The sequence below is a fragment of the Lynx canadensis genome, chromosome C1 (genome assembly GCF_007474595.2).
Source record: "Lynx canadensis isolate LIC74 chromosome C1, mLynCan4.pri.v2, whole genome shotgun sequence".
NCBI classification, from domain to species: domain Eukaryota; kingdom Metazoa; phylum Chordata; class Mammalia; order Carnivora; family Felidae; genus Lynx; species Lynx canadensis.
The window spans coordinates 11946937-11970509 of NC_044310.1; the positions used below are offsets into that span (position 1 = coordinate 11946937).

At 55.1% G+C, this 23573-nt stretch overlaps 1 protein-coding gene across 1 annotated transcript in view; it reads right to left on the reverse strand.

Moving 5' to 3' along the window:
• Positions 1-23573, reverse strand: part of PADI2 (peptidyl arginine deiminase 2) — a 42831-nt gene that overhangs the window by 2812 nt on the left and 16446 nt on the right. The window contains 11 exon segments of the mRNA XM_030328292.1: positions 551-636; positions 2546-2639; positions 3335-3479; positions 5375-5526; positions 8267-8374; positions 8891-9002; positions 9717-9820; positions 11395-11573; positions 17118-17243; positions 17704-17821; positions 19946-20007. Coding sequence (XP_030184152.1) covers positions 551-636; positions 2546-2639; positions 3335-3479; positions 5375-5526; positions 8267-8374; positions 8891-9002; positions 9717-9820; positions 11395-11573; positions 17118-17243; positions 17704-17821; positions 19946-20007 — 1286 coding nt within the window.

Here is a 23573-nt window from a genome sequence, read left to right on the forward strand (position 1 = left end):
CACCTCTCCAGTGCCCCTCCCACCAGGGCTCAGTAACGGTGGGAATAAAGAGAACAAGACAGAAGAAGGTCACAGAATGACGCTTGGTAGAAATGAGACAGGGACTCAGAAGGGGGGATGCATCCATAGCAAACTTCAGGGAGCACTGATCCCCTAAAAAAAAATTAAAATCCAGGGCATATATTTACACACGCATTTCCCAGAAAGCAAGTCTGAGGCTTGCATCATATTTGAAAGGCGTGCGCCTCCCCCAATGTCATGGGCCTTACAGAACCCTTGGCTCTTTAGCACTGCCCGATGCACCTTCCTTCCCAAATCTCCTGTCTGCTCCTGGCCTCCGCGGGCCGCCACAGCCTGCCTTTGTCCCTCCATTTAGCTCCCAGCTTTAGCACAGCAGCAAAGCAGGGAGGCTGGACCGGAGGCTCATCGAGGCCCTTCCCTCCGTCTTGGACCCTGAACCCTCGGTCGTTCCCTGTGGAAGCCCTGAGGACGTGAGAGGCGTCACTGGGCACAACCCCATCCCTCCCAGGGCCCCCTGCTCCGGCCTCACCTGGAAGTACTGGTTCTCTTGCACGAGACTCTCGCTGGACAGAATCTTGTTGATAGTGATTCGCTTGCTGCTCATCCCGCCCAAGCCTGTGGAGGTCAGAGGTCCCAGGGGACAGTCGAGCCTCAGGTTCCCAGCCTGGGTGCTCCCCTCTGTCAGCCCCTCCCTGCTCCCAGCTATTGGGCTAACTGCTGGGAGGGAAGAGATGGGGCCGGGGACAGGCATGGACCCAGGCAGGTAACCCCAGGGCAGGGGAGGGCAGCACACACACTTCCTTCTCCAGGATGGGCCATGTTGCTTGGGCCAAGGAAGGGGAGGCTTGCTTTCTCTCTGGCCAGAGGGTGGAGTGGTACAGGTTGGTACCCGGGTCTCCCCCCACTGGAGCCTGCTTCTAAGGCCCAGCAGCTGCCCAGGGTGTGGCGAAAGCAGGAGGCCCAGAGGTCGCCCTTGCTGTTTTCTAGAGCTGCCTCACGCTTGGCCCCTGCCCTGGTGTGTGCCTGCGCCTGCCTCCTATTCGACGCACGGCTTTTGGTCTGATTAGTCCTGCCTAATGCTCGCTGAGCACTCTTCTAGCTGTTTTACATGGATCAACTCAGGAATCTTTCCTATATCCCTAGGAGGTAGCTGTTGGCATGAAAGATGAAGAAACTGAGGCACCGAGGAGCTAAATGACTTGTCCAAGGTTTTTTAGCTTTGGCGGACCCTGTATGCAGACCAGGCAGTCTGATTCCAGAACCTAAGCTATTAATTCTTCTTTTTTTTTTTGTGCCTGATCTGGGAAGAGTTGGCTGGTCCATCGCACTTCCCAATCTTGCAGCCTGTCACTGGCAAAGAGATGGGGGCTGTCACACCCTGCACCTGTGCTGCCTCCACAGTGCCGCTTGGACCTTGGCTCCTATATCCTATGGGTAGCTTTGGGGGTGTTTTTACTATATAAAGAAGCCTCCAGGAAATCCAGACTCATGCTGGCCAATCCAAGAAAAACAATTCCCCATCGGTTGGGAATAAAAACAGGACAGTGGTCTTAAATTGGCTTTGGTCTATTCTGGCCCCTAGTCACTATCAAGAATACTGCCTTTGGATACGGAGGGCAGTGATGTATGTAAGTATCAATGAGCCTTAGGAACGCAGACTTTTGGGAGTAGGCAGACTGGAGATACCAACCTGAAAAGTGACAAAAAGTAATTTAAGAAAAACGTGTAAGAAATTGTTACGCCCTCTGTAACCTGGCTCGCCGTCTCCAGCCGATCAGCTTTCCCTCTTTCCATAATTAATTCAAGAGCACACCTAGTCTCCGTCTGCATCTGTCCCAGTTAAGTGCATGCCTAAATTAAGCAGATCATTTCTCACTCTGGGACTGATAGTAACGACGTCTGGCTGTAGATCATGTCAGGCCGTTCCCACTTTTCTTCCTGTCCCCCAACCGCATTACGTATATTTTTCTCTATCTCCCTTTCAAGCTCCTCAAATCCAGATCACAGGTCAGTTAGCTCTTTTTGGGGTCTGGTGCCACTTAAAGTGTCCACTTTAAAATTTTTTTTTTCAACGTTTATTTATTTTGGGGACAGAGAGAGACAGAGCATGAACGGGGGAGGGGCAGAGAGAGAGGGAGACACAGAATCGGAAACAGGCTCCAGGCTCTGAGCCATCAGCCCAGAGCCCGACGCGGGGCTCGAACTCACGAACCGCGAGATCGTGACCTGGCTGAAGTCGGACGCTTAACCGACTGCGCCACCCAGGCGCCCCTAAAGTGTCCACTTTAAATGTGTATGCTGATAATAGGGAGCAGCGGGCAGCTCGATGGTCCAGCTGACCACGGTGAAGGTCACAAGAGGCCGGGGCTGGTTCCCACCATGGCGACCTCACAGCCCGGAGCCGTCCGGACCCCCAGAAACTGGAGCCAGATGCTCAGGGGCAAAGTGCTCTGCCCCCTCCTCCTGGGCGTCTCTCCGGGGGGCTCAGCTCCCCACTCCCCGCCAAGGGCCCGTGGGCACTCACCTTTGAACATGATGGCCTCCCCGTGGCCCTCCCTCTGCTTCTCTCGGAAGAGCTTGTAGCAGGCAGAGGTACTGGCCATGAGCAGCCGGAATTGCTGTGAGAGAACATCCAGAGGGACGGTGTCCACAGAAGGGAAGTGGCCGAGGAGCACGAGGGAGCCCCCCCCCCCCAGGGACTCGGAGCCCTGTCTGCCTCTTGTCTCAAGCCTCCCCGTGCCAAGTGGCACAGACGGCCTGGCAGGGTTTTCTCCGCAATGCCATGGAGTCCAAGCTCAGAGTCCAAAGTGGCTTCGGGCAGAATGGAAGAGCTTCTCCACGTGGCCAAGAGGCCGGGCCATTTGTATAACATTCCCAGGGTATGCCGCTGCAGCCATTCCTTTCCCTTCAGAAAACAAAAGAGCCCCAGGCCCACGTCCCACAGCTCTCCAGAGCATTACAGTAGCCCCTAGCCCTGTGATTATTGGACACTTGAACTGTGTGGCTAGTCTGAATTGAGACGTGCTGTTCCGGGTAAAGTACACACCAGATTCTGAAGACTTGGTATGAATAAAAAAATGTAAAACCTCTCATTAATAATTTTTAGATTGATGGCACGTTGAAATGCTAACATTTTGGTATATCGGGTTAAAAATTGACCCTGCCACAGCGACAACGTGCAAACCAACTTGAGCCTACTTCCTTCTTCCTCCCTGCGGTCCACTACCTCTAGATCCTGCCCTCTGCTGACGAGAGCTGGTAGCACATGAGTTCTCCTCTATCCTATTCACTCAGGCCTCAGCGGCCAGCTCACCTTTGTGCCTGGGATGGGGACGAAGGTCATGAACTCATCGACGTGGCCCACGGTCAGCCAGTCTGAGTAGAGCTCCACGGGTGCCTGCACCTGCTGGGCTTGTAGGAAGTCCCGCACCACCTTGGTCATCCTCCGACCACCGGACCTGGGGTAGGGGTGGGGACGAGGCAGCTCTTCAGGGGCTTTCCCGCTGTGCCTGCCTCACCAGAGGGCCTGCAGGAGTTCAGCCTCTGGGACCTAGCCTGTATCGAGGGCGGCATCAGCCAAAGTCACGGGAAGGAGCCTGAGGCTCAGGGCTGAGAGATCCTGGTGCAGGCACAGGAAGGCGTTTGTGCCCAAAGGCAAAGAAGGAGGCCGTGGCTGCAGCCGTGGCCTGTATGAATGGATGGCACGGAGCCCAGCCTTCAGCCCCTTCAGTTCCTGAGGGTGTCACGGGGTAGAAAGAGGCCAGCTTCTGTGCTCAGGGGTCCTGCCTGGACTGCTGGAGGGGGCTAGGGCACAGGCACAGTTCGAAAACCTGCCCTAGCCCATGTGCCTCTTCGTTACATTAACTTCTACTGATCTTCGATCTTTAATCAGTTTAAGCAACACCTCCTCCAGGAAGCGCTTCCTGTTAGACTCTCTGAGGGCTTCGATGTCCCCAGTACCCTGAGACTATGACTCCAGGCCTTTGCAGTGGCCAAAATTCCTCTCTGATCTGGCCGCTGCCCGGGTCTGCTACCTCCGTTCCCTCCCTTTCTCCTTGCTCTACTCGCTCTGCTCGCTATCCCCCAAGGCTTTGCTTTTGCTGTTCCTTCTATTTGAAATGCTCTTTCTCTCCGATCTTCCCATGGCTGTTCCCTTCTCCTTCAAGCCTCAATTCCCAAGTCATTTCCTTAAACCCACGGAAGCTAACTTTACTCTTCACCACGTAGCCCTATCCTATCTCCTTCATTGCACTTATTAGCCTCCAGAAGGATCTCATTTATTTGCCGGTTTCTGTGCTGATTTTCTGTACTCCTCCCACCCTAGCTGAAAATTTCCCAAGGGCTGGGCTTTGTCTATTTGGCTCACTGTTGTATCCCTACAGCCCAGAACAGTGCCCGGAAGAGGAGGCCCTCAAGAAGTATTTGTCTCTAAGGAGCCCTCCCTGAACTCCCCGAGGGGGACCTATCTTTGGGTTCCCCTGGCTCCCTGTGCTTCTGTCTATCACTGTATATGTCCCTCCTCTGCCCCTGCTGTTTCGTGTCTGTGATCTCCACTGTCTCCCTGAAGGCGGGGCTGGGCTTCATGTTTAGAACGCCATGACTGGCACAGGGCTTGGCACTTGGTTGCTACTTGGAAAATACCTGCTGAATGGATGAGTGACTATGGAGTGGAGGGTGGCAAGAAGCTAGACCAATGGTCACTTCCTGGCCAGTGGCCTCCTCCCAGAAGGTAGAGCATCCTGTGTGGCTCAGAGGGACTTGGTGGCCAAATCCTGGTTGGTCCCATATAGGCAGGTTCCTGGCAGCCCTTTTGTGAAATGAGGACCAATAATTCTTCATTGTGAAATGAAGACCAATCGCTCTTCCCATTGACTGTCCTGATCAAGAAAGAATCTGCCTTTTCACTGGGAAGTGGGTCACCCGGGGAGGGAGTGATGGTGTTATGGACAGGCCAGGGAGCCAGGACTGGTGCTTTGGGGTAGGGCCACGTCTTCGCAGCCCTCTTTTATCCGTGGGCGCCCCCAAGGACTTATTGGTACTCTCCCGCTCATTCTCTGTCAATTACCTTCTACGGACTCCTTTGTCCCTTCCCTACCTGGTTTATAGTCTCACTACACACCCTCCCATTTGGGGACGAGCTCTGTATTTAGTTTTATATTAGATCCTAAGTCATGCTAAGATACAAAGGCCAACTTGGTTTCATTTCCAAGCGTGTCTGCATCTTTTCAGAGTTGTGGAAGGGGTTCGTTCTCCCAGCCCATCACTCCACGCGTGAGCAGCCCAGGCCACTCCTAAAGAGAAAGAATGACTCCTCCACCCCTGCTCCCCCCAGCCCCGCCCTGGCTTCTCTTACAGAGGAAAGCTGCTTCCGATGAGGATCCGGCCCAGGGGGTATGTCTTGCCGTTGACAGTCACTGGTGGACTGACCTCCAGGTTCCCAAAGGAATCGAGGCTGGTAACAGGCTCATAGAGGGGCTCCCGGGTCACGTAGCCGAAATCTGGGCCCTGGGCACGGGGCACACACCCATCATTAGTCTCCTGGAGCCCGAGGTCCTCAGCCCCCTCTCAGCCACCATCTGATAACTACTCTTACACCACCTTTAATCTGCCACTTAGCGTCTAGAGCCTTGCCCACGGTCTTCTTATTCCCGCCAAAGAGCGGGGGCTGGGCACGGGGAGGCTGAGTTCGTGAGCGCGCTGGTGTAAGGGTGGGCATGCCTGACGGTATACAAGTGTGTTTTAGTGTGTGTGTGCCCTGGGTCTCTGCGTGTGCCTCTTTTTCTCAGACACAGAGACATATCGGTGACTTCAGAGTTAGTTCTCATTTTGTGCTGTTGAAATCCCCGCTCATTGCTTCATTTATCTGACCCTCGGTTTCCCAAGCTATAAAAAAGAGGCATCCGATTAGACACCGGAGAGAGAGGGTGGTAGATTGTACCGTTGTTCCCAGCAACTTGCTACCCTTTTCCCAGTGAGAAGACTTTGCATCCTGAGCCGTGGCTGGTATGTGGGTATCTCCCCGTGGAAGGAATAGAATTCCCCGCCTAGTGTTGGACTTGGTCATGTGACTTGCTTTGGCCACTGGCACGTGAGCAGAAGTATGCGTGCCAGGGCAGAGCAGAAGCCGTGAGATCCACCGCGTGTGCCGGCCAACTCTTTCTCTTCTCCTTGTGCTAGGAGAATGGCATTTCCCAGGCTGGGGGCTGCTCCTGCAGCTGGGGCTCTAGAAGGCGGAAGGTGTGCGGAAGCCGGACTGCAGGTGACCAGCCAACAGTCACTGCCGGGTTCAAGCAATACATGGACCGTTAGTCGTTAGCCATTAAGATTTGGGAGTTGTTTGTTACTGCAGCCTTACTGAGAAAAGCTGACCGATACATGCGGGAACGACGGGCACGCAACATATAGACCATACCACCCATTCCCAGCCCACTGTATTTGTTCACTGAGCCCAGAGGCAGCCTCTGAATCCTTCTTAGCACAGAGCTCCAACAAACTGGAGTTGACACATAATATAGCCCTCTAGTGACTCCTGAATTTTAAGGTCCCTGCCCTGACTTTTTGGTGAAAAAGTAGGGGCCTTGCTTGGAGACTTGCCTTGGGGCCGGGACGAAGCTTGCCTGACAAAAATTCTTGTTTGAAAAGAAAACAATACCGTGGGGTGGGAAGATGTGGCTTACCCCGGCCCAGCCGAGGGCTCAAGGGACAGCCGTGCCCAGTGGGGCGGATGGCTGCAGCTTAGCGCTTTCTCGCCTGGGAGCCCCAGATGGCAAGGTGTGATTTGCCGGGAGCTGGAGCAGCTGGGTTTTATGGCAGCACAAAGCCGGGCTTGGCCCAGGCCTCCGGGAACAATGCAGCCCGGGGCCTTGGAACCAGGCCAGCCTGGAACAAAGAAGGCAGGTGGTGACCCGGGAAGAGTGTGGGAGCGGGAGCTGGGAGGCCTCGGTTCTCATCCCTGCGGCGACCGTTGCTGGCGGCCAGTTTGATTCTACCCCTCACAGTGTGGGAAGAAGTGGGCAGTCCTCACCGAGGACGATGTCTAGGACTGTGGACTGATAGCCATAATGATGGCTAATGATGACCATCGTATTAGGTGCGGCAGGATGCCCCAGATGTGCCTTCAGTCCTCACAACAATACGGTTTCTATCCCCATTTGCAGATGCGCAAACTGAGGCTTGAGGAGGGTAAGATGCGAGGCCAGGCTCTACCATCTCACCGTGGCGAGGGCCCCAGGTTAGGGAAGGTTCTCAAGAAGTAGGTGTGACCCTGTGGCCCTCTCGGGACTCCAGGAGAGGTTGCCACGCATGTGACCTTGGGAAAGCCCCCTGACCTCTCCCCGTCTCTGCCTCTTGCTCTATCCAAGCATCCCCTGCCTGTTCAGGGTGGAAGGTGAGGACAAAGGAGACAGGTTTCGGTTCTGCCCTTATTGTGCCAGTGGTTCAGGGCATAAGTGGGGTGGTAATGGCCTCTAGAATCAGGGGGTCGGATTGCTTTAAAGAAACACATACACTGGGGCACCTGGATGGCTCAGTTGGTTGATTTCAGCTCAGGTCATGATCCCAGGATTGTAGGGTTGAGCCCTGTGTTGGGATCTGCATTGGGTGTGGAGCCTGCTTGAGATTCTCTCTGTCTCTCTCTCTCCCTCTCTCTCTCTCTCTGCCCCTCCCCTGCTCTCTCTCTCTAAACAAAAACAAAACAACAACAAAAAAACACACATAAGCTAAAAAACCACAGCTTCAATGAGCTTTGAAGTTGGAACCATGATTTTCGACAATGGCTTCACTATAATTTTCCTCTTTGGAACTTATTTTTCTGCAAGTGGGGGGGGGGGGCAGGGGCAGGAGTTAGGGTTCTTGCCCCGCCTCTTTCCCATAGCTCCCATTTCCTGTGAGATAACTCTCCTACGAGAAAACTTTTTAGCCAGGGGATCAAAAAAGTCACGTCAGGGTGCTTTTCACTCCTGCCTTCCCAAGTGGGTGCAAGTGATAACAATAGAACATTTATCGAGCACTTGGGGTGTGTCAGGCCCTGGGGTAGTGTCGCACTTTCCTATGAGAAAATTCTCCAAGGAAAGGACCTTGGAGGTCACTATCCCAACTGACCCATTCCGCAGGGGAGAAGATGGAGGTGCTGGGCCACAGTCTAATTTGTCAAGGATGCCCAACGTCTCCTGACCTTTCTGTGCTGTAAGAGTCCTCAGGATTGTTTCCCCTGCCCCTCACCCCAAGGTGGCCCTCAGCATCTCACCAGAAGCTGCTTCATTGGGAAGTCCTTCAGGTATCCATCTCGGGGGGAGTCCAGTACCACGGGGAAGCCTTTATGGGGGGCCTCTATGTAGCCAAACTCAACTTCATCCTGTGGGGACACCAAGGAGAGCTGTCAGACAAACCAGCCTCCCCAGTTCTTTTCACTGGCAAACGACGGCAGTGGTTTCTTACATATCCTTCTTCAAATAGTCTCTGCATGCTCCAAGCACGTTTGTACTCATATCAACCCCGCTTCTTAAAACATAATCACTAACATCCTATGTACATTTTCTTGCAAGTAACATCTTTGTTTGAAGTGCATTCTGTATATATAGGTTGGCTTCTTTTTAGCTGCTGTATAGTACTCCACAGTAAGGCTAGCCCATCATGCCATATTCCAGTCGCCTGTGGATAAACATTTAGGTTGTTTTATAATCTTTTGCTGCTATAAGGAGCAATGCTGCAGTGAATTGCCTTATGCATTTATATCTCTGTGCACATGTGCACGTATGAGTTGACAGCAGAATTCGCATACATGGAGCTGCTGGGTGCCAGGGCCCTGACATGAAGCCAACTCTCCCTGCGTAGCCATGGCCCACGTCCCTCCCAGCCCGGGGTTCCTCACCTGGATCCAGCGGTCGCCTCGATTCACATACTGGAAGCAGACCTTTAGTTCACAGTTGGTTTTCTCAACCAGGTTCTTCACCTCTTTCAGGAACAAGTAATTGTCCTTCATGCTGAGAAGTTTGGGGAAGAGAGGGAGGCCAGGAGGAAGGGTGAGGAGGGACAAGGGCCAGTCCAACCGAGGTGGCAACAAGCAGCTGGCACCTCCGGGCTGTGCTGGGCAGATGAGGCCACAAATGCGTTCATAGTGACCTTTGCAAAGGTGGAGCCAAGGCCAAGCGAATTGCTCTAGTCGCGGCGTTTGCCAAGGTCACAAACCAATAAAACGAGAAAGGGGACTCTTGCCCCCACCTTCCCAGATTTCCAAAGAAAAGCTGTGTCTAGCTTAGAGGCAGGGGATGGGCCCGGGGCCTCAGGGTCCCATTGGGCTTGACCGGCACCCATGCAGGCCCTGCTTTTCCTTGCCTCTCCTTTTGCTGCAGGTGCCTAGCACATAATAGATGCTCAAAAAAAAAAAAAAAAATGCTGCCTAAGATGAGCTGAACACCCATGGGAGGTTCCCAACCAGATGACACGGGCGAGAGTGAGAAAAGAAATGATGGCTATCGTATTTGAAGCACAAACTGTACCAAGACCTTGGATTAATACTTTGCCTGCTTCTTTTAATGCCCACGGTGACTGTGTGATGTCAGCATTTCAGAGAAACGGAGGCACAGAGAGGCCCCGCGGGTCGCCCAAGGTCACACGGGCGGTAAATGACAGAGCCAGGATCTGAACTCAGATCTGTCTGCCCCCAAAGCCCCAGCGTTAGCCGCTTGCTTGCTTACCAGCACACGAACACTGACAAGGGAGGCAGGATGTTGGGGGTCATGATCCACGGAGCAATCCGGAACACCACAGTGTCCGTGAAGATAGGTGTCAGGGGAATCTCCTGGGCACGGGACAAAGGAGGGGATCACAGAGTCTGGTCAGGGTGCGTTTCAGGCCTGCCTCATAGAGCGGGTGGAATCGACAACCAGCCTACATTTGTTGAACACGCACCGCGTGCCGGGCCCTGGGGTAGCGTCACATGTGCCATCTCCCTTCTGCCCCACGGCAACCCCAGGGGGTAGATACTATCATAACCCCTTGCTTTGCAGGTGGGGAAACTGAGTCACAGACCTCTAGTCACAGGCTTGTTATGCAGCTGCCCACGGGCACGTGATCAGCAAGGGGTAAAGCCTGGATTTGAACCCAGGCGGTCAGGCTGCTGCAGCCATACACAACCACTATCAGATCTTGCCCCATCGAAGTCCACTTCCTGAAATTGGCCCACGGGACGGCCGAGCCAGCCCCCCGCCTTCTGCTTCTGCTCTGGGCACCTTGCCCTTTTCTACAGGTGAACGTTTCAAATGTTTGGGGGGAATTTTGCAATGTCCAGGTTGTTCTTTAAGGAAATGTTCAGAAGGCTTGCCTGGAACCTGAGGGAAAACAAGCGAACTCCAGGGTTCCTTTGTGTACTTGGCTTTGAACACCTACAGGAAACGGCGCCTGCCCTTGGCAGAGAAGGCGGGAGCGGACGGGACTATGGGCCTCGCTGGCCTTTCCTGCCTGGGTCTACAAGTTTGGATGCTCGTAACGGCTCCAGAAGGAGAAACTTTTGCCGTTTGTTTCATAGACGGGGAAATGAAGGCACGGGGGCAAATTCACCCGCCCCGTGTCTCAAGGGCTCGAAGCCGGGCAGTCTGACTCCGGAGCCTGTTCTCAGAAGTCTGAGCTAGACCCCAGCCTCACCTTCTACAGAGCCCATTGTGTCCTGGCCCGAAGTGGTCTGGACCTGACAGTGGGCACGAGAGCCAGGTCCCTCCCTGTATCTGAGTAAAGCGGGCTGGGCCCGAGAGGTGGGAGTCTGGGCCTAAGACCCTTGTCAGCAGGATACATCTAAGTGAGGGTCACTTCTCCTCCAGAGGGGCAGGTGCCCTCCTTCTCGTCTGGTTTCCCAAAACCAAGAACAAAGATGGGTGACATATGTGGCCATAGGGTGGGGGTGTGACCTGGGGCTGGGATTTGGGGTTCAGCCTGTGGGTCAGAGTTGGTGTAACCCACAGTCAGGTGAGGGGAGAGAAAAGCGGGGCATACGAGTAGTCGATAAACCTCACGTGTGTGGCCCAGTTTGCTCCCTGCGCTAACCAGGAGGGATCTGTGCCTCGGAACCAGGCCCACGCTACTGCAGGGGGGCGGGCAGACCAGGGGACAGACGTGGGGGATGTCAGAAATGTCACGCACAGGGAATCCTGGGGAGTCGGTGCGGCAAGCCGGAGGGTCCCCAGCGCACGGCTCCGAGGACCCTCGCAGACACGTGTGGCTGGCGGCGGGGGGGGGGGGGGGGCATCTAGGTCTCCAAGCTTGGGGTGGTCCAGGCTTGGAGGGCAGTGGAACGAGTGGGGGCCCCGAGACGGACCCTCTGGAAGGACTCCACCTGGTCCCCGGAGGCAGCCCTTCATGCTGGAGGCCTGGAGCCCTCACCTCGGCCATGTACTCCAGCAGGCTGACGTGGATGGACACCAGGCCCGGGAAGCCCTCGTCGGGAAAACGCAGGCCTTCCACAAAGAACAGCAGCTCTGCGGAGCCGCCCGTGTACTTGACCACGTGGTAGAGCTTCCGTCGGCCCAGGATGTGGATGTAACGCTGGCCGAAGAAAGGGTCTGGAGGGAGAAGGGCCGATGTCAGGTCCCCGCCCCCACAAGGGGGCAGTGTCAGTGGGGCAGGGGGCGAGATGGGAGAGTAACTAGTCCTCTAGACTTAGGGAGAAAAGCACAAGCAGAAAACGCCACCACAAGGGCCATGGCCCGCTCGATGTCCCAGCACTGTGGCCCGCTCGCCATGTGGCATGGAACCAGACGACCTCTCTGGCTTCTGGCTTCCTCGCCTATGAAATGAGCTAGCCCTCCCCGCCATGGTATACACAAAATGGCAGCAGATGATGGCTGAGCAGGTAGCGGCGTGGAGGAAGGACATTACGTCCCTGAGTTACAGATAAGGAACCCGAGTCTCAGGATAGAGAAATGGCTTCTCCGAGGCCACACAGCCAGCAAGTGGCCAAGCTGGGACACAAATTCATGGGTAATTCTGAACCCCAATCTCCCTTCCCCCTTAATAAACAAAACGTCGCTGTGCCCATTTGCACCCCAGATTCCTGTCTGCGGAACAGAAGTCACGTTGGCATGAAGAACCACACGTGGTCTCCGGCTGTACCTTCTCGTGGCTCTTCCCTCCGCTGGGAATGGTTGTTCCTTTCCTTCCAGGCCCGGATGTGTGTCCCTTCTGGGAATTATGCCCAGAGACCAAGGCAGGGGCTCTGTGTGGAGCGTCTGCAGCCCCCCCTCCTTGCCCATCACAGACTCTCTGAGGGAGTATGATCTTGGGGGTTAGTTGTCGGCCCTGAGAGACTGCCACCTGGGGGGCAGAGACAGGCCTGGCTGGGCACAAAGCCAATGTGGCACATGTTCATGTTGAATAAATATCTACCGAATGAACCAATGGCTTCCGCGCCATGCCCTATAGATTTTTCAGGCCAGAGCACACGTATTGAATTACAACTGTGTCGCCAGCATGGGCAAGGACCTCTGGGGAAGGATAGAAATGGTCGGGATGTAGCATCTCTCTCGGTCTACGCACGGTCCTCAGCCAACGAGAAGGTAACGCGGGTGTGGGAAGCGTCATAAGTGAGCCACAGGAGAGAGATCCCGGCAGTTACTGGGGTAGGGAGGGTAGGTGAAGGGAGGCAGGGCAGGAAGCATGCGAGCAGAGGAAGGGAGACTTTGAGAGGCCCTTGAGGGTGGCAGAGGTGAGGTGTGGCGAGGAGAGGAGATACTTGCATTGCCAAAGGCATGGAGGTAGGACCCTATGCAGAGCTTCCAGAAGGAGTTTCTTTATGCCCTGCAGAGCTGGAAGGGCAGAATCAGGCTCAGCTTAATACTCATCGTCAATAACAATGGTCATGATTAATGACCAGTCACCCATGGGTTAGAACATGTCACCGGGACAGTCCTGGTACAAATAGGGTGCTTGATTAAAACGTGTAAATTAAGGGGCACCTGGGTGGCTCAGTTGGTTGAGCATCTGACTTCGGCTCAGGTCATGATCTCAGGGTTCGTGAGTTCGAGCCCCGCGTCGGGCTCTGTGCTGACAGCTCAGAGCCTGGAGCCTGCTTCTGATTCTGTGTCTCCCTCTCTCTCTCTCTCTCTCTGACTCTCCCCTGCTCACACTCTGTCTCTCTCTCTCACAAATCAATAAACATTAAAAAAAAAAAACCCTTGTAAATTAAATGGAGGAATCTCTGAAGCCCGGGTTCAGGACAGTTCCTCACATTAGGACAATATGCTCAACTAGACCCTGGTATAGGTCTGGTTAACCTATTCATCTCGCTGAGGGCAGGTTACCCTAGTGGTTATGACCTCCAGAGTCAGAGAGACCTGGGTTCAAATACTGCTCTAACTTCACAAGCAAAACCTTAACCTCCCTGAGCCTCAGTTCACCCATCTGTTAAATGGGGATAATAACACTGACGCCACAAAGTCGTTGCAAGATAAAAGGACGCAGCATCAGTAACTTAGGGAAACCCAGTAACCCCGGGTAACCATCAGTAACCCAGCTGGGGCCTGTTGGCATTAGTATTACAAGAGCCCGTCAGTGAGCTGGCACCGACCTTCCTGCGAACCTCAGGGCCTTCTCATTGAACGGCTTGTGAACAGAAGGTGAAGAAATAATACCTCACCTCACCTTGCCTTGGGTGGGCCCAAGAAATGAGGCAGATAGACTCAGACACCGGATGTGCCAAGGAGCTCGTCACGGCCCGACCCGGAAACGACGGCGTGCACCCTGAGTACCTCCCGATCACCAAGTAGATCCAGATGGGTGTGCGTAATTGAGAAAGTTCTCTTCCAGGCACTCAGGCCCACCCGTATGTCCCAGGTTGCACTTGCACTGATGCTCAGGGGAGAGGGCTCAGGCCTAGAAGCGGACCTGTCTTCGCAGGAAGCTCCAAAACTTCCCCAGGACTCTGGGCACTTGGGCATTCGGCCTGGGCCTGGGCCGGGAAGGGGTCTGGTCAGGTAGCTGGGTCAGGTGCCAGGACACCTTCTTGCCCATCTGCAGGTTGTATTCCCCCTCGAGGCCTGTAATTTATGTTTCTCTCTTTCTGGTGACTTCGGTCAGCGCCGGGCGGATCGATTCCTTGGTGGGAACAATCCAGCCACTGTCCCAAGGAGCCTCCTTCCCCCCCTGTCCCCAGCTTGGTGCGGGCCGCCTGGGCATGGCCCGCTCTCCCTGCGGGACGCCACAATGCCCTTCTGTTGAGCAGCCCACATGCCTCGGGCTGGGCCTGCCAGCCACCCTGACCTCTCCTTGGCCCCAGGCATTGGCCCTACCGGCCGGCGCGTGGTATGGGTTGGCATAACCCTTCTGGTCACTTTGGAGCCACTCCACCTCCCAAGGAGGCTCCTTGATAGTGCGACCAACTGTCCTGGTTTGCCGGGGACTGAGCGGTTTCCAGGAGGAGGGATTTTCTGTGTTAAAGCCAGGAAAGTCCTGGGCAGACTGGGGCACGCTGGTCACTGTATCCTTAGAGGACGAGGTCAGGCCCCAACGTTGGGGTCCTGGGGCAGAATCTGAGGCTGGAACACAGATACATGTGTCTGCCTGACAGCACTGGGGATCTCTGTCTATGGCAATGATTGTAATGAATAATCGTCAGAATAATCCCAACAGAAGCAACAAGTGCCACCTTTAGAAGCATTCCACGGGCCGGCTGCTGCGCTGGGCACCTGACACCTGTTACTTGTTTAATCCCCACCGTGAGCAGGGACACGGTCAGGCCTCTCATCATCCCTACGTCCCAGATGAACTCACAAGGCGTGGGCTTGTGAGCAGACTTGCCCAGATGCAGGGTTTGAACCTCCCAGGCTCCGGAGTTCCCTCCTGGGGTCCCTTGGCCTCCAGCCCGGCCCCCAGCCCTTGGGGGACACAGGTGACACACCGCATTCATGTAACACAACACGCTCTCACCCATTGCCGTACTCAGATTTTCACCAAGCCCGAAACCTTTGCCCAGAAGGAAAGAAAACCATCACAGATGGATTATTCCTTTCCCCCCACCTGTTCTTTCCAAGATTCCACATTTTGTGGGGAACTATTCTGGAATCGTCGCCGTGTCAGGAACGGGCCCCCCCTCGCCCCTCGGGACAGCAGCCCAGATAAGACAGACGGGGCGACGGAGCCTCAAGGTGCTTGTCTACTCAGAGCCCATCTCGGATGGCAAGTGAGGGGCCGCGATGTGATCGCGGGGCCAGACGGCGACCCCCTCCCACTACCAAACAGGGCCCTCTGGATAACGTGCAGGTGTCACCGCCAGCAAATCATCCCGCGTTACAATTCAACGTCACGGTCGAGAGGCACAGGTGGAGGCCCGGTCCCGCCGGCAGCCCCTGTCGCTGTGGCAACCCTGGACTGGACGGGGTAAACATCAACCTCTCCGGCCCCCTGGGGGCAGCAGAGCCGGCCTGTCTCTGGGGACGTTCCAACCTGTGTGAGGTCACTGTCCGGGCCCAGGGTGGATCAGAGGGAGGACTGGCTTTGGGTGGCCGCTGTCCACTGCTGTCCTGGTTAAATCACCCCCCGCGGTGAGGGTCCAGGGCCCCCGTGACCAGCTCCTCGTGGTTCTAGCAAGCCTGTCCAGAGGTGGGCCCCAGAGGTAGGCCGGAGATCCGGGGCCCCCCAGACAGCTGGGCACACAGGGGAAGCCCCGCCCCACATCATGGCAAATTGCAAAGCAAACTATTTTGCTGAGAGAGGCTTTTAATACATAAATCAGATCTTGACAGCCCCTTGCTTAAAACCCTCTAATGGCTTTCCACTGCACTCAGAATAAAATCCAAGGCCTCTCTCTGCATGCCCTGGCCTCTGCCCAGATCGCTGACCTTGACTCCAACACAGCCACCACTTCTGGTCTCCCTTTTGCTCCTCCAACGCCCCAAGCTGGTCCGCTCCTCTGGGCTTTGTATGTGCTGTTCCCTCTGCTTGGAACACTCTTCCCTCAGCTCATGAATGGCTATTTCCTCCCCATTGTTGATTTGGGTCTCAGCTCAAATGTCACCTGCTCAGAGAAGCCTTCCCAGACCTTCCCAGGCTAGCGAGGCCTCCCCTCTGTCTCTGATGTTCCCTATTACTTGGTGGGTATCGTTCCCTCCAGTTGTGCTCCTTATCAGGTCTCCCTCACTAGGCCATCGCCTCCCCCACGGCAGGCCGGGACTGCAGAGTTCACTGCCAGGACCCCGGCACTGAGAATGGCACTTGGCACTGAGGGGGCTCAACGTGTATTTCTAGAAAGAATGAGACAGAGCGGGCAGCTGTGAGGGCTAGTTCTGTGGCAGAAGCAAGCTCCCTGCACAGCGGGGACCCAGGGTGCCCTGTCACCATCAAGAGGAGCAAGGGGTCAGCTCTGCAAAGGTGCCCAGAACCTCATTGGAGACGCTTTAAAAGTTAGAAGGCAGTCGGGGCACCCAGGTGGCTCAGTCAGTTGAGCGTCTCACTTTGGCTCAGGTCGCGACCTCACGGTTTGTGAGTTTGAGCCCCATGGGGGGTTCTGTGCTGTCAGCACAGAGCCCGCTTCGGATCCTCTGTCCCCGCTCTCTCTCTCTGTCTGCCCCTGCCCTGCTTGTGTATGCGCATGCTCTCTCTCTTGAAAATAAATAAACATTTAAAAAAAAAAAAAAAAAGAGAAGTCGTTCTCGGCTCCAGAAAGTCCGAGATGGGCAGAAAACACCCAGGGAAGTGATGGGTGCATATCATGAAGGTGATGTGGCTCTAGAAAAAATGGACCTCAAAAGCCCTTCATCCTTTGGTTCATGGGGAAGTGGGGACTCTAGGTTATACATAAACCTGCATCACTACCAACTCCTTTGAGGCGGGAGAGGCCCATCCCTGGGGACTCGTGACTTCACAGGACAAGAGTGCTCCCAGTGGCTATTTCTAAGAGGCCAGTCCTGGCCCTCTCCAGTCACCTGCACCTGCAGGGGCCATAACTGCTAAGGGGTGGGAGGACAGGAGACTCCACAGAGGCGTCTGGGGAAGGCCTGGGGCAGAGCTGGGGATAACTTTGGGGAAGGTGGAGGGCAGAGCTGGGCCCCGGTGAGGTTAGCTCAGTGAGCGCTGAAGGGACGGAAACGTTCAGAAGGGCAGGGGTCACTCACTCTCCACGTAGAACACGCCCACTTTGTCCGAGTCTGTCATGGAAATGTAGAGAACGATCTCATATCCCACGGGGAGGCGGTCTGGGCCTTTGGTCCGCAGGATCATCTGGGACATGTCCTTGAGGTCTGTGGCGAGTGCGGGGGGCGGGGCAGGGGGATGCACGAGGAGGTTAGAATTAAGAGACATGCGGCTGGACTGTTGGCTCGCAAATAACCCTCACTTTTCCCATCAAGACAGAACCCGCACCCCACCCCCCCACATGTGTATTGTGGAAACTGCAGAAAAGCATAAAACCCGGTTATCACCTCCAATACCATGATCTCCTGTGACCTCTTGAGAATTTCCTTCCAGTCCGTTCCCTAGGTGTATGGGTACGTGTAACTCCTAAAAAATGTGGTTCCAATTGAACCACATTCGTAGATTTGTCTTTTTTTTTTTTTTTTAGCAAGAGTGGATACTTCAGTCGACCACCCCCTGGAGACTGAAGGTCGCTCCTGCCTCTGCCTTGGCCCGGCCCAGGACTGAGCAGGAGTGTTTCCATTGCTTCTCCCTGCCCCCAACCCCGAGCATGGGTCCCGCTGGTACCTTCCTTGCTGTAGACCTTCTCGTCGTTCAAATCCTCCTTGGGCAACCAGGGCGTGTCTCGATCACAGTTCACCAGCAGGATGGCCCCCTGGCCCTCAGGGCCCCAGGTCCAGGATGCCTGCGTTGGCAGGGAGACAGGTCAGTGCCTTCTTGTCTACCCTCTGGCTGATTCCTGGCGCCACTGCAGATCCCACGGGACACCAAAGAGACAGCCCCAGGATGACAGAAAGAGCAGTCACCGCTCATCAGGGGCAGGGGGCACTTGGCAAACGCGAATCCCCCATCTGATGCCCGGAGAGGGGCAGTGTAAGCACTGGAGGTAAGCTCAGGAGGGGGACGGTGGCAGAGGGAGACCCAGAGATAGGAAAACTGACCAGGGCTTTTATGAGCCTTGTGTCTGGTGTGCCTGTGCCTGGAGGAGGTGGAGGCAGGGAGACGGAGGGAGGCCAGAGAAATGAGCCCGCCGACATTCTATGACAGGCTCTGAAGTCCACAGGGGATCACGGGGAGATGCCTGGACGGACAGACACCCAGCTGTTTGCAGACATGCTGAGTGGTCCAAATGGGACCTGCAAGGCGATCCATTCTCTACGCTGCAGCCAGGGCCGAATTGGAACGAGCTCCAACCAGATCATGTTGCTTTCCTGCTTTAAGCCCTGCCGGGGGCTCCCTGTTGACTTAGGATAAAGTCCCGATCCCTCGCCGCAGGCTGCAAGGTCCGGCGAGACCTGCCGGCCCTCCTTCGGCCCCCCTCCACCTTCCCCCTCGCTCGCTCTGCTCCCCCAGCTCTCAGGCCTGTGCCCTTACACGTCGCTGTGCTCACTGCGTGGTCCGGTGTCCCCCTAACCTGGCCAACCCCACTCCTCCTTCTGGTTGTGGCACGGCCATCCGTTCTTCCTGGAGGCCCTTCTGATTCTCCAGCCCTGAGCATCCGCCCTGGGTCTACACTGAGGGCATCGTACACGTCCTCTCTGGGGATGAACTGGCATATGAAAGTAACATATGCCCCTGGCAAAAATATCGGTGACGTAGAAGGCCAGGAAATGGAAAACAGGTAGGAGCAAACCGCCTGGATATATGCAGGGCGAAACCAGTGGAGCTGAACAACTGGCTTGAGGGCAAAGGAGAAAGCAGCATGAAATGGACAGCACAAGGCTCTCGACACGAGTTAAAACACACACGCGCGCGAACCACACTGTGCGTTCTACGAGAATCATGAGAACACAGGGGCGCCTGGGTGGCTCCGTCGGTTAAGCGTCAAACTCTTGGTGTCAGCTCGGGTCATGATCTCGTGGTTTGTGGGTTCGAGGCCCCACATCAGGCTCTGCACTGACAGTGTGGAGCCTCTCTCTCCCTCGGTCTGCGCCTCCCCCACTTGTGCTGTCTCTGTCTCTCTCAAAATAAATAAAGACAATTTAAAAAGGAAAAAAAGAATCATGAGAACAGAAAGAAACACCTTGAGCCCGTTAAAATGGCCCTTTGCCAGGAAGCAGAATGGGAGTGTGGAATGCAGGATAAAAGGAATAAATGAATGATGAATGAATGAATGAGTAGAACAAGAGAGGCGTTGTGTGTGCACCATGAAAAATAACATGCACGGGCGCCTGGATGGCTCAGTTGGTTGAGCATCCCACTCTTGATTTCAGCTTAGGTCATGATCCCAGGGTCTTGGGATCAAGCCCTTGCGTTGGGCTCTGGGCTAAGAGTGGAGCCTGCTTGAGATTCTCTCTCTCTCTCTCTCTCTCTCTCTCTCTCTCTCTCTCTCTCTTTCCCTCTGCCTCCCTCCCCCCACTTGCTCTCTCCTCTAAAGTGAGAAAAAATATATGACTTGAACTGAGAACGATTAATGCAATCTTTCCTCCTGACAGTCCCCCTCGTTCAGTTTTAAAATTAAAAAAAAAAAAAAAAGGGAAAATAATGAGAGCAAATGCTTTGGCAGCACTTTCTCTGTGGCAGGACGTCATTATTTCCACAAACTAGTGTCCCATCCTGTGGGGGGGGGGGGGACTGAGACTCAGGAAAGGGCCCTGTAGCTATTGCTTTAAGGAGCCCGGCTCCCCCGTGAGCTCTGCCACGGGTGTGCCATGTGTGGGAGCCTGCGCTGGGCCTCAGTCTCCTCCTCTGTAAAAGGGGAGCTGTCTGTGTCTGCTGGGAGAACTACGGGATCCATCCTGGGGCTCTGCCCCCAGGCACTTCCCCCCCCCACCCCATGCCAGCCCCGTTTGCCCTGGTAACTAGGTACCTTTCTTGGGTTGTTCTTCTCCACCACGCCGTCCCGGTCTGCGTCCACATCCAGGGAGATCTCTGGGGACAGACACATGGGTGAGTTGTTGAGCCTGCCGGACAGGGTGAGGTAGGCCAGGGATCTCCCAATACTTCACTGTTCCGCAGGCAGTTCTGGGGGGTAGGCGGGATGAACCTCACTCTACAGGTTTAGGAGCCTTGGCTCAGAGGGGCCAAATTGTGTGCCCTGTGTGAACAGGTAGCATTAGCAGAACTGGGACACACACTGTGTTTGGTCAGATCTGAAGCTCACATTTTAAAAACTTTCACAGGCAGGGCGCCTGAGTGGCTCAGTCGGTTGAGCGTCAGACTTCGGCTCAGGTCATGATCTCACGGTCTGTGAGTTCGAGCCCCGCGTCCGGCTCCGTGCTGACAGCTCAGAGCCTGGAGCCTGCTTCGGATTCTGTGTCTCCCTCTCTCTCTCTCTCTGCCCCTCCCCTGCCCATGCTCTGTCTCTCTCTGTCTCAAAAATAAATAAACATTAAAAAAAAGTTGAAAAACTTTCATAGGGGTTCCTGACTGCCTTTCCCAGTCTTCTGTCCTGATGGTGCACACACAGGTGGTACATTTGTATGTGATCTCTTCTAGAACGCCCACCTCCCACCAGGGTTTTACTGTGGGTGGGAAACTAGGTCTCCAACCCCTCTGGATCTCAGGGTGCCCGAGAAGCCAGGCTGTCAGCTAGAAGATCCAGGGTGAGGTCCCTGTTTATTCTTTCTTTTGGGGAAGGGGCGTTTGGTGACCTTAGGCCTGTCCCGGGGACAGGTGTCACAGAAACTGTGTGGGGCAGTGAAATGAGCTCAAGATTTAGTGTCAAGAGAGTGCTAGGTTTGAACCCTGCTTTTCTGCTTACAAGCTGTGTGACTTTGGGCAGTTTAGACAGCCTCTCTGAGCCTTAGGTTCTTTACCTGCAAAATGGGGCCCTTCCTAGTCGGAGGAGGTGTACTAATTGGAACAGTAGGCACTGCTGACATTTCGAGCTGGATGCTTTGTTGTGGGGACTGTCCTGTGCACTGGAGGATGTTTAACAGCATCTCTGGCCTCTACCTGCTGGATGCCAGTAACACCCCCCAATTTCAGCAATGAAAGTGTCCCCAGATATTGCCAAATGGCCCCTGAGTTAGAGACTAACAGGGAGGGGCAGGGGAGCTTGTCCCAAGGTGATGGGGATGTCACACAATGGAACAAGCTAGTCCAGGTCCCAGAACTGCCCCGTGGGCTTGGCCTCACGCTGAGCATGACTTGGACAGAGGGCAGGAGTTGGGTGGGAATGAATGCATTCCTGGTCTGTCCTCTTGGCAGGCAGGCTCTCTCCCTGGCTCGGGTGGGAAGGAGGGTCCTGGCACAGGAAAGGCACTGATGTCACCATTCCGGAGATGGCTCACCCTGGGGATTACACTCAAGTCTTCCCTTTGCCCATAGCCCGATTCCCTGAATGTGGCTTTTCTGGGTCTAGGAGGAGGCAGGGCAGGGGAAGCTTTTAGGGTACTCTTTCGTTGGGAGAGGCAGCACCCCAGGGTCCCAACCTCTGCCTCCCTAGGGATGCCAGGTGCCATAGGGCATGATTAGGTAAGCTTCTCCCATCGACCATCTGCTCAGCCAATCACTGTTGGTCATCTACTATTTCCAGGCACTATACCAGGCATGGGGACCCAGCAGTGGGCATTCAGGGCATAGTGCCTGCCCTGGAATCGCCGGTCCTATGGGATAAATATTATTGTTGCCGTTGCACAGGTGAGCAAACCCAACCTCAGAGATGTCACCTGTCAGCAGACGGGGCTGGTAACCTGGAGGCTGGTGCAGGGTAAGGATGCTGGGGACAAAGTGGTGAAGGGGGGTGCCCCCAGCTGCTGTTAAGCGACCGAAGTCTCAGATGGAAAAGCAGTATTGATTTCGGCTCCCAGACCTTCATGAATGTTCCAGCTGGACACTCCCCAGTCAATGCGGCCTCTCCGCGAGGTTGGCTTCCCGAAGCTCCGCCCCCGAGAACCAGCCACAGACCCGGGCTCCTTAAGGAATCCCTTTCTTTGCTTTTCAAGGTAACAATCTCTCCTGTGTGCGCAGTTCCCCTTGCCAGAGGCAGAGAACTTGCCATGCAGGGAGGAGTTATCACTCGCCCTGCCACCCTCGCCACACAGACGAGGAAACCGAGGCACCCAGCAGGGAAGTGACCATGATGTCCCCAGAGAGTGCAGAGCCAGGCATCCCGGGTGGGCCTCTGACTCCAGGCCCCTGGCCTTGGCCTGTTTCCTGCACTGTCTCAGGCTGATCTCCACCTTGGGCTGTTTCTGAAACCCAAGTCCGCCTTCAAGGGGAGATTTGCTCCCCTTAAGGCCATTCCCAGAGGGGCTGGCCACATCCCCACCCTGGCGCACCCCTGTGGCTTTTGTCTCTGGGGCAAGGTGGCGCCCCACCATGGCAGTGGCGGGTCCACGAGAGCAGCGGATCACAGGAGAGAAATTACGAAGCACTTAATTGTGTTCTACCTCATGATGAGTTCCTTAAGTTAAAACATTTTATCGATATAATATTTGCACATAATGCAAAAAAAAAAAAAAAATCAAATAGCACCAAACAGCTTCTAAAGAAAAATAAGTTTCCTGTCCATCCCATCCCCTCACCTGCCCGAGGCAATCTCTGTTGCTTTTCCTTGATTTGTTAACTTCAGACACGTTTCATTGACTTCCTGTTAGGATATTCAGGCATTACCTACTTGGGCCCTCTTATCACCCGCGGCCTAACCGAGGACTTCTCCCCCTTCAAAGCTTCCTCCAAAGTTCAATTTAACCAGATTCTGACGGGATGATCCTTGTAGGGACAGAGAATAGGGCTCTCATGACCCTCCCAGAGCTCTGCCCTCTTGGGATAGCTCTGTCTTCCCTGGGGGGGGGGGGGGGAGGGAGGAGAGGAGAGGACATCTGTTTCGGGGCATCTAGGCTCCAGACGACATTTCCCAGAGGCTCTGAGTCCTACCTCAGCTCCCCAGAATAGCCCTAAGGTGTCAGGTGGCCTCTGGGGTGTGGGGCAGATTTATGGGAAATGTCACTGGGATTGGGTTCAAGGTAGTCTGCCCCGAGAATCAAGACACGGAGGCTTGACACAGAGGCCTGAGCATCTTGGCAGAGGCCGCCGGCCCCCATGGACAGTGGCAGGGTGCCTGGCCTTCTTACGTAACTGGGCAGCTTGGGGTGTGGTGGGGAAGAAGGACTTTCTCCCCCACAGCCAACTAGGGCAATCATCCTAGACTCTGGGGAAGGGGTACAAGGAGTGAGATCCTTAGGTTGATGCTAAAAATTCTCAGGGCTTGCGTCGTGCTCCTGTTGCCAGGATAGCAACAAAGAGGAGCCCATCCCCCACCCCCATTCCCCTCAACGGGGTTGGGGGAGTTGGGGGGGGGGGCTTTGCAAATCAGCTGTACCTGGAGTCTCGAAGGCCCTCGGGGACCGCGGGGCCCAAAGGCTTCATTTCACAGCTGGGGAAAAGTGAGGTCTAGAGGGGTGGGCTCCTTGGTAAGGTCACACGGCAAGTCCTTGGCGGGACTGGGAACTGAGACCCGGTTTGGCCGAGGGCACCATGGGTTTATTTCC